General features: G+C 48.6%; 2 protein-coding genes across 2 annotated transcripts; both read left to right on the top strand.

Moving 5' to 3' along the window:
- On the top strand, positions 1–2,128 carry LOC134735513 (TATA-box binding protein associated factor 11 like protein 2-like). The gene is made up of 2 exons (XM_063630811.1): positions 1–141; positions 1,538–2,128. The coding sequence occupies exons 1-2, from the start codon at positions 1–3 to the stop codon at positions 2,126–2,128; spliced, it is 732 nt and encodes a 243-aa protein (XP_063486881.1).
- Positions 2,129–6,040: 3,912 nt separating this feature from the next.
- LOC134735512 (TATA-box binding protein associated factor 11 like protein 2-like) lies at positions 6,041–8,168 on the top strand. The gene is made up of 2 exons (XM_063630810.1): positions 6,041–6,181; positions 7,578–8,168. Exons 1-2 carry the CDS (start codon positions 6,041–6,043, stop codon positions 8,166–8,168), a joined length of 732 nt encoding a protein of 243 aa, XP_063486880.1.
- Positions 8,169–10,425: the final 2,257 nt, after the last annotated feature.

Below are 10,425 nucleotides of genomic sequence, written 5' to 3'. Positions count from 1 at the left end.
ATGGCCGCGCTCTGGAAGCGCACGTCCCGGATGATGACCTGCGCGATGTTGCGCATCAGGCGCTGGAAGGGCAGCTTGAGGAGGAGCAGCTGCGTGGACTTCGGCTACTTTCTGAGTTTGCGCAGTGCCAGGCCTGTAGCGGTGAGGCTTCTTGATCCCTCCCGTAGGCGGCGCCCTTCTGCCGGCGGCCGCATTGGCCGGGCGTCTTCGTGGCGCCGGCCAGGCGGTGGCTTTCCCTGGCCAAGATGGTGAAACCTGCTCTCTGCTTTAAGAAATGCAAATTTCTCCCGGCGCGCTGGCGTGCACACTTAGTCCCAGCTACTCTGGAGGCGGAGTCAGGGGAGTTGCTTGGACCCAGGAGGCAGAGGCTGCAGACAGCTTACAGCAGGGCGCTGCAATCCAGCCTGGGGGACAGAGCCAGACTCTGTCTCCAAAATAAATAAATAAAACGCGATACAATACAATTCAATACAATACAATGCAATACAATACAATACGATAAAATTGAAATAATATTTTCGTATTCCCGTCACACAGCCCAGTCTATTTTTGGAGTATCACATAAACCACTTGTTTCCCTGTGAGTCAGAGATTGTTTTCTCTGACGTTTAAGTTTTCTAACGTGCAACTTCATAAGATGTCTCATTTTTACTGTCAATGTTTTCTTCACTGTTGTGAAATGTGAAATTTGCGATTCAGTGAGGAAGAGAGAATTCTGAAATGCCCGCTGCAGTTTCCGTCCCCCCACCCCGAGAGCCGAGCCCTGCCTCTGACCCTCCCTTGGGTGTGGGCGGAACCTTGAATTGAGGAGCCCGCCCAAACCCCTGATTAGATTAGGAATACCCAGAAAGGATGGCTGTTATGGGCTGGGTCAACTTCAATCATCTGAGTTGTCTATAAGGGACTGAACCTCCCTGAGATTCCATTCCCCTGTGGGTGATTCCTCAGCACTGGCTGTGCAGACCCAGGGAGCTGCCACAGCCCAGACCTGGGCAACACCTGTTGGAGCTCAGAGCGTCCTCCCGGCAGCTGGCAGAACAAACAAGTGGGCCTGGGTTTCACAACCCTGAGGCATTGAATCCTGCCACGAAGTCGAATCAGGTCGAAGCCAGACCCTCCTCAGGTGAAGGCAACGGCCACACAGACAGACCCATCCTGGAGGTCCCTCGTGTGACTCTGAGCACGAGGCAGTCACTTTTCCTTGGAGAACTTCTGACCTGTGAGCTGGGGTTTGTTTGCAATACCCAAAATTTGTGAGAATTTATTCTGCGTTGATCTAAAACTAATCTACTCTCCATCCACAAGTTTCTCCACGTTGTGGAAGTGGGAAAACCCAGTGTGTGTGTTTGCGTGGGGGAAGGGGTGGCAGGGAGCTGTGCCCAGTTGTGGGTAAACTACGGCTCGCCGGAAACATAGCAGCCAAAATCTTTGAAAGGTTCTCAAAATCTCATTTGGGATCCATAATCAAACCACCCCAGCTGGAACTTCTGCTGCTACAGCTGCTGTCACGGAGCAGACCTGAATCTCACCCGTGGAGACAGGCAGGCAAACAGGTGTGTCTGCTGAGATGTTCGCCATGCCCCAAGGTCTGACGGGCAGCAACAAGGATGGGCACCCTGCGGACCTAGATGGGCACTTGGAAGAACCCAGAGGTCAGGAAGGTGAGCTCAGCCGTCAGGATGTCATGGACCTCACAGAAGGTGACAATGAAGCCTCAGCCTCAGCTCCTCCTGCAGCCAAAAGACGGAAAAGAGACACCAAAGGAAAGAAGGACAGGAAGCCCGCCGTGGATGCGGAGGAGGCTCAGAGGATGGCAACCCTGCTGTCTGCCATGTCTGAGGAGCAGCTGGCCCGCTACGAAGTGTTTCGCCGGTCAGCTTTCCCAAAAGCACGCATTGCAGGTCTGATGCAGTCTATCACTGGCAGATCGGTGCCTGAGAACGTGGCCATTGCCATGGCTGGAATAGCCAAGGTCTTCGTCGGAGAGGTGCTGGAGGAGGCCCTGGACGTGTGTGAGATGTGGGGAGAAACGCCCCCACTGCAGCCCAAGCATTTAAGGGAGGCTGTCCGCAGGTTAAAGCCCAAGGGCCTCTTCCCCAACAGCAGCTACCAAAAAATCATGTTCTAGGCCCACGGCCAGAGGGAGGGCTCTGTTGGTGCAGGCATAGTTACTGCATTCGTCTTCCAGTGACAGGACTGCGTTGGCTGGAGCTTCTGCATCTCAGTCTACCCTGGATTTACCCACGATCTTAGCGTCTTCAAATGTCAAGCTGACCTTACCTGGATGAAGACAGCAGATTGTTGCATAGTGGCCTTGGCTAAAGGCTTGGGCCTCCGACGTCACGTTGAGGCATTTTTGTATGTCTTTCTAGTTGGAAGAAGATAGGTGCCTGGGCCTTGAGCATCCTGTGGACAGGAAGCTGCATTCGGAGAGGGAAGCCCTTTCCGAGAGATTTCTGCGGTTTCGTGCTGAAGCCTGCTGTTGCCGTGTCTTAGCTTGTATGCCTATGTCTGGGTTTCAGTAAGGGAAGCCTCCAGAGATGTTTCCCAGTTGTGGTCCTGTGTGTTCCTCATGCTCATATCTATTTCTGTGAGTCATCACAAAAACAGTTAAACGCTTCTCCAAACTGCAGAAATAAAAATCACATCACGAAGCATTTTTTTCTCTCAGTTGACCCTTCTCTTATTAATGCCTACTGTGCTTTACGCCAGCAAGTGACCCTTTCCTGTTTTAGGACGTAACGTAGTGTAGATGCATCGTAGAAGTCTAGAGAGCAGCCAATTCCAAAACCACCTTTCCTTCGACGACATTTCTCATGAACCTGTATGTAGTTTCAAAGGCGTGGAGACAGCCTATTGATACTTCAGGGTTGCCACACACGGTGATATCGCCAGTGATTCCAGAGACACTGAAATTTAGTTCAAAACCTTGCTTTACCGTGTTCCTGATTTTATTCATTCTAACGATGATCCACTCCGGAAATCAAACACGAGTACAGAGACATGGGAGAATGTACTAAAATATCGGACCAAGTGGGTTCATCACGAGTGACAAAGTTATTCCACACCCTACCTGCACATGCTCTGCTGTACGTTTAGGATGCAAATGAGTAATTTTTCATTATAGAGTAAAGACCCGAGATTTATTACCGAATCACTGTGAAGCTTCCCGGCACAGCTCACAGATATCCCTGGTGCCTTTTCAGTCTGTTTACGTCTGCCATGTGCCCCCTGAATCACAGAGCATGAGCCAAAAGAATCCAAGAGACCCCATTGATCTGCTCCAATACTGAAAGGAGAATAACATGTTCTCTTTCCTCCTGAAGCAAAATATACCCCCATACGACATAGTTGTATTTCCTCATACACTCAGTTTTTCCTCTTAAAATAGGACTACTTAAAATAGTACGTAGAATCTGCCTTTGGGTATTACACAAATTTCTTATTTATTTATTTATTATTTATTTATTTATTATAATTTAGCTTTTAGGGTACATGTGCACAATGTGCAGGTTTGTTACATATGTATCCATGTGCCAGGTTGATTTCCTGCACCCATTAACTCGTCATTTAGCATCAGCTATATCTCCTAATGCTGTCCCTCCCCCCTCCCCCCACCCCCCAACTGTCCCCGGAATGTGATGTTCCCCTTCCTGTGTCCATGGGTTCTCATTCTTCAATTCCCACCTATGAGTGAGAACGTGCGGTGTTTGGTTTTTTGTCCTTGCGATAGTTTACTGAGAATGATGTTTTCCAGTTTCATCCGTGTCCCTACAAAGGACACGAACTCATCATTTTTTATGGCTGCATAGTATTCCATGGTGTATCTGTGCCACATTTTCTTAATCCAGTCTATCGTTGTTGGACATTTGGGTTGGTTCCAACTCTTTGCTATTGTGAATAGTGCCGCAATAATCATACGTGGGCATGTGTCTTTATAGCAGCATGATTTATAGAACTTTGGGTATACACCCAGTGCTGGGATGGCTGGGTCAAATGGTATTTCTGGTTCTAGATCCCTGAGGAATCGCCACACTGACTTCCACAATGTTTGAACTAGTTTACAGTCCCACCAACAGTGTAAAAGTGTTCTTATTTCTCCACATCCTCTCCAGCACCTGTTGTTTCCTGCTTTTTTAATCATGGCCGTTCTAACTGGCGTGAGATGGTATCTCACTGTGGTTTTGATTTGCATTTCTCTGATGGCCAGATTACACAAATTTCTAAACCTTACCAAGAATGGGGAAATTCCGTTTCATACCTCCATAATCTGGCCTGCTTTAGCTTTCCTTTTATTCTGCCAACTTTCTCGTAAAGGCGTACAACAAGTTAGACCGGTGCGTCTTAGAGACACAAGGAGGGTACAGGTTCTCGGCAGAACTGATGGAGACGGGAGGGCTCCATGAGGAATCAGAGTGCTTGAGCTCCCAAAAGAAGGAAGCCCCAAGAGACTCATTACCTCCCAGTCTGTAGATGGCTCTCAGCTCCACACACAAGCTTAGAACATTTGTCATGCCCCTCGTAGAACTCAGTACGTTGAGTGGGGTCTGAGTAAGGCTGAACTGCTGAAGACAGAAACAAGTTCCCATCAAGGTCTCAGAGGTCACCTCAGGAGCAGGAACACAGCGTTGTTCTCTCAGAGAGGAAAATTGGATTAGCTGAGTGAGTTCAGTGTCCCTACGCATTTTTTTTTTTTTTCCCCTGAAACTCTGGGATACTTGTGCAGAACGTGCAGGTTTGTTACCGAGGAATACACGTGCCATAGCGGTTTGCTGTACCAATCAACCCACCATCTGGGCTTTAAGCCCCACCTGCGTTGGCTGTTTGCCCTAGTGCTTTCCTTTCCCTTGCCTTCCACCCCACGACAGGGAACGGGGTGTGATGTTCCACTGTCTCTGTCCATGTGTTCTCACTCATCAACTCCCGGTTATGAGTGAGAACATGTGGTGGGTGGCTTTCCGTTCCTCTGTTGGTTTGCTGAGAATGATGGTCTCCCGTGTCATCCATGTCACCGCAAAGAACCCGAACTCATTCTTTTTTATGGCTACATAGTATTCCCTGGTGTATGTACCGCACATATTCTTTATCCAGTCTATCACCGATGGGCTCTGGGATGGTTCCAGGTCTTTGCTCTTGTAAACTGTGCCGCAATGAACGTCGCTGTGCACGTGTCCTTACGGTAGGATCAATGACGATCCTTTGGGTATATACAAGGTAACGAGAGAGCCGGGTCCAATGGTATTTCTGGTTCTAGAACCTTGAGGACTCGCCACACTGTCTTCCACAATGGTTGAACTGATCTGCACTCTCACAGACCTTGTGAAAGTCTTTCAATATCTTGACAGCCTTGCCAGCATCTGTTGTTTCCTGACTTTTTAAAAATCGCGTACGAAATCTTCTCAGTACATAATATCACGTAGCCACGGCTCTCAAGGAAGAAAACTGTAGAAAGTGGTACCTCTCCAGGAGAAAGCTTCGACAGCTTTCACGGCTGACTGTATTACACGTTAACGACAATGAGGTGTTACCTGGAGCTTCACTGCTATTCTTGAAGTCTATCTCGTACTGTACATCTGGAGACTTCCTCGAGAAATGTGGGCTCCGACTGGTGCTTTTAAAGTGGTGAACAGATATCTAACAAATAAAGTGACTGTACTTGACTATTTTCCCATATTTACTGTTTTGTGATAACCTGAACATTCTCACTGCCTGCCTTTGCCCTCACAAGTAATTAGCATATGCCTCAATAAAGTTTCAGCCAGCTGGCTCCACTATTCCAAGCAGATACTGTCTAGGGTCTAGTCTCTAGAAGCATAAAGTACAAAGCTTACAAGTACAACTGCACGAAAAGTTGTACCCAAGCTAGAAAGGCTTAAACGGTCCATTGATGGATTGTGTTTCCTCTGGAAGAGGGTACAAAGCAGAGCGCTAGTACACATCTATAGGGGAGAAGAGGGCAGGGCATTTATGGATGGCACACGGCTAGGTGTCTTCAAAGAGGTGCACCAGGGAAGCCTCACTGGGCTCCTGTGGGGCGCCAATGGCCGCGCTCTGGAAGCGCACGTCCCGGATGATGACCTGCGCGATGTTGCGCATCAGGCGCTGGAAGGGCAGCTTGAGGAGGAGCAGCTGCGTGGACTTCGGCTACTTTCTGAGTTTGCGCAGTGCCAGGCCTGTAGCGGTGAGGCTTCTTGATCCCTCCCGTAGGCGGCGCCCTTCTGCCGGCGGCTGCATTGGCCGGGCGTCTTCGTGGCGCCGGCCAGGCGGTGGCTTTCCCTGGCCAAGATGGTGAAACCTGCTCTCTGCTTTAAGAAATGCAAATTTCTCCCGGCGCGCTGGCGTGCACACTTAGTCCCAGCTACTCTGGAGGCGGAGTCAGGGGAGTTGCTTGGACCCAGGAGGCAGAGGCTGCAGACAGCTTACAGCAGGGCACTGCAATCCAGCCTGGGGGACAGAGCCAGACTCTGTCTCCAAAATAAATAAATAAATCGCGATACAATACAATTCAATACAATACAATGCAATACAATACAATACGATAAAATTGAAATAATATTTTCGTATTCCCGTCACACAGCCCAGTCTATTTTTGGAGTATCACATAAACCACTTGTTTCCCTGTGAGTCAGAGATTGTTTTCTCTGACGTTTAAGTTTTCTAACGTGCAACTTCATAAGATGTCTCATTTTTACTGTCAATGTTTTCTTCACTGTTGTGAAATGTGAAATTTGCGATTCAGTGAGGAAGAGAGAATTCTGAAATGCCCGCTGCAGTTTCCGTCCCCCCACCCCGAGAGCCGAGCCCTGCCTCTGACCCTCCCTTGGGTGTGGGCGGAACCTTGAATTGAGGAGCCCGCCCAAACCCCTGATTAGATTAGGAATACCCAGAAAGGATGGCTGTTATGGGCTGGGTCAACTTCAATCATCTGAGTTGTCTATAAGGGACTGAACCTCCCTGAGATTCCATTCCCCTGTGGGTGATTCCTCAGCACTGGCTGTGCAGACCCAGGGAGCTGCCACAGCCCAGACCTGGGCAACACCTGTTGGAGCTCAGAGCGTCCTCCCGGCAGCTGGCAGAACAAACAAGTGGGCCTGGGTTTCACAACCCTGAGGCATTGAATCCTGCCACGAACTCGAATCAGGTCGAAGCCAGACCCTCCTCAGGTGAAGGCAACGGCCACACAGACAGACCCATCCTGGAGGTCCCTCGTGTGACTCTGAGCACGAGGCAGTCACTTTTCCTTGGAGAACTTCTGACCTGTGAGCTGGGGTTTGTTTGCAATACCCAAAATTTGTGAGAATTTATTCTGCGTTGATCTAAAACTAATCTACTCTCCATCCACAAGTTTCTCCACGTTGTGGAAGTGGGAAAACCCAGTGTGTGTGTTTGCGTGGGGGAAGGGGTGGCAGGGAGCTGTGCCCAGTTGTGGGTAAACTACGGCTCGCCGGAAACATAGCAGCCAAAATCTTTGAAAGGTTCTCAAAATCTCATTTGGGATCTATAATCAAACCACCCCAGCTGGAACTTCTGCTGCTACAGCTGCTGTCACGGAGCAGACCTGAATCTCACCCGTGGAGACAGGCAGGCAAACAGGTGTGTCTGCTGAGATGTTCGCCATGCCCCAAGGTCTGACGGGCAGCAACAAGGATGGGCACCCTGCGGACCTAGATGGGCACTTGGAAGAACCCAGAGGTCAGGAAGGTGAGCTCAGCCGTCAGGATGTCATGGACCTCACAGAAGGTGACAATGAAGCCTCAGCCTCAGCTCCTCCTGCAGCCAAAAGACGGAAAAGAGACACCAAAGGAAAGAAGGACAGGAAGCCCGCCGTGGATGCGGAGGAGGCTCAGAGGATGGCAACCCTGCTGTCTGCCATGTCTGAGGAGCAGCTGGCCCGCTACGAAGTGTTTCGCCGGTCAGCTTTCCCAAAAGCACGCATTGCAGGTCTGATGCAGTCTATCACTGGCAGATCGGTGCCTGAGAACGTGGCCATTGCCATGGCTGGAATAGCCAAGGTCTTCGTCGGAGAGGTGCTGGAGGAGGCCCTGGACGTGTGTGAGATGTGGGGAGAAACGCCCCCACTGCAGCCCAAGCATTTAAGGGAGGCTGTCCGCAGGTTAAAGCCCAAGGGCCTCTTCCCCAACAGCAGCTACCAAAAAATCATGTTCTAGGCCCACGGCCAGAGGGAGGGCTCTGTTGGTGCAGGCATAGTTACTGCATTCGTCTTCCAGTGACAGGACTGCGTTGGCTGGAGCTTCTGCATCTCAGTCTACCCTGGATTTACCCACGATCTTAGCGTCTTCAAATGTCAAGCTGACCTTACCTGGATGAAGACAGCAGATTGTTGCATAGTGGCCTTGGCTAAAGGCTTGGGCCTCCGACGTCACGTTGAGGCATTTTTGTATGTCTTTCTAGTTGGAAGAAGATAGGTGCCTGGGCCTTGAGCATCCTGTGGACAGGAAGCTGCATTCGGAGAGGGAAGCCCTTTCCGAGAGATTTCTGCGGTTTCGTGCTGAAGCCTGCTGTTGCCGTGTCTTAGCTTGTATGCCTATGTCTGGGTTTCAGTAAGGGAAGCCTCCAGAGATGTTTCCCAGTTGTGGTCCTGTGTGTTCCTCATGCTCATATCTATTTCTGTGAGTCATCACAAAAACAGTTAAACGCTTCTCCAAACTGCAGAAATAAAAATCACATCACGAAGCATTTTTTTCTCTCAGTTGACCCTTCTCTTATTAATGCCTACTGTGCTTTACGCCAGCAAGTGACCCTTTCCTGTTTTAGGACGTAACGTAGTGTAGATGCATCGTAGAAGTCTAGAGAGCAGCCAATTCCAAAACCACCTTTCCTTCGACGACATTTCTCATGAACCTGTATGTAGTTTCAAAGGCGTGGAGACAGCCTATTGATACTTCAGGGTTGCCACACACGGTGATATCGCCAGTGATTCCAGAGACACTGAAATTTAGTTCAAAACCTTGCTTTACCGTGTTCCTGATTTTATTCATTCTAACGATGATCCACTCCGGAAATCAAACACGAGTACAGAGACATGGGAGAATGTACTAAAATATCGGACCAAGTGGGTTCATCACGAGTGACAAAGTTATTCCACACCCTACCTGCACATGCTCTGCTGTACGTTTAGGATGCAAATGAGTAATTTTTCATTATAGAGTAAAGACCCGAGATTTATTACCGAATCACTGTGAAGCTTCCCGGCACAGCTCACAGATATCCCTGGTGCCTTTTCAGTCTGTTTACGTCTGCCATGTGCCCCCTGAATCACAGAGCATGAGCCAAAAGAATCCAAGAGACCCCATTGATCGGCTCCAATACTGAAAGGAGAATAACATGTTCTCTTTCCTCCTGAAGCAAAATATACCCCCATACGACATAGTTGTATTTCCTCATACACTCAGTTTTTCCTCTTAAAATAGGACTACTTAAAATAGTACGTAGAATCTGCCTTTGGGTATTACACAAATTTCTTATTTATTTATTTATTATTTATTTATTTATTATAATTTAGCTTTTAGGGTACATGTGCACAATGTGCAGGTTTGTTACATATGTATCCATGTGCCATGTTGATTTCCTGCACCCATTAACTCGTCATTTAGCATCAGCTATATCTCCTAATGCTGTCCCTCCCCCCTCCCCCCACCCCCCAACTGTCCCCGGAATGTGATGTTCCCCTTCCTGTGTCCATGGGTTCTCATTCTTCAATTCCCACCTATGAGTGAGAACGTGCGGTGTTTGGTTTTTTGTCCTTGCGATAGTTTACTGAGAATGTTGTTTTCCAGTTTCATCCGTGTCCCTACAAAGGACACGAACTCATCATTTTTTATGGCTGCATAGTATTCCATGGTGTATCTGTGCCACATTTTCTTAATCCAGTCTATCGTTGTTGGACATTTGGGTTGGTTCCAACTCTTTGCTATTGTGAATAGTGCCGCAATAATCATACGTGGGCATGTGTCTTTATAGCAGCATGATTTATAGAAGTTTGGGTATACACCCAGTGCTGGGATGGCTGGGTCAAATGGTATTTCTGGTTCTAGATCCCTGAGGAATCGCCACACTGACTTCCACAATGTTTGAACTAGTTTACAGTCCCACCAACAGTGTAAAAGTGTTCTTATTTCTCCACATCCTCTCCAGCACCTGTTGTTTCCTGCTTTTTTAATCATGGCCGTTCTAACTGGCGTGAGATGGTATCTCACTGTGGTTTTGATTTGCATTTCTCTGATGGCCAGATTACACAAATTTCTAAACCTTACCAAGAATGGGGAAATTCTGTTTCATACCTCCATAATCTGGCCTGCTTTAGCTTTCCTTTTATTCTGCCAACTTTCTCGTAAAGGCGTACAACAAGTTAGACCGGTGCGTCTTAGAGACACAAGGAGGGTACAGGTTCTCGGCAGAACTGAT

Source organism: Symphalangus syndactylus, chromosome 21 (assembly GCF_028878055.3).
Source record: "Symphalangus syndactylus isolate Jambi chromosome 21, NHGRI_mSymSyn1-v2.1_pri, whole genome shotgun sequence".
Taxonomy (NCBI): domain Eukaryota; kingdom Metazoa; phylum Chordata; class Mammalia; order Primates; family Hylobatidae; genus Symphalangus; species Symphalangus syndactylus.
The sequence above is the reverse complement of the archived record's forward strand: the minus strand, read 5'-3'. Positions and strand labels throughout refer to the sequence as shown.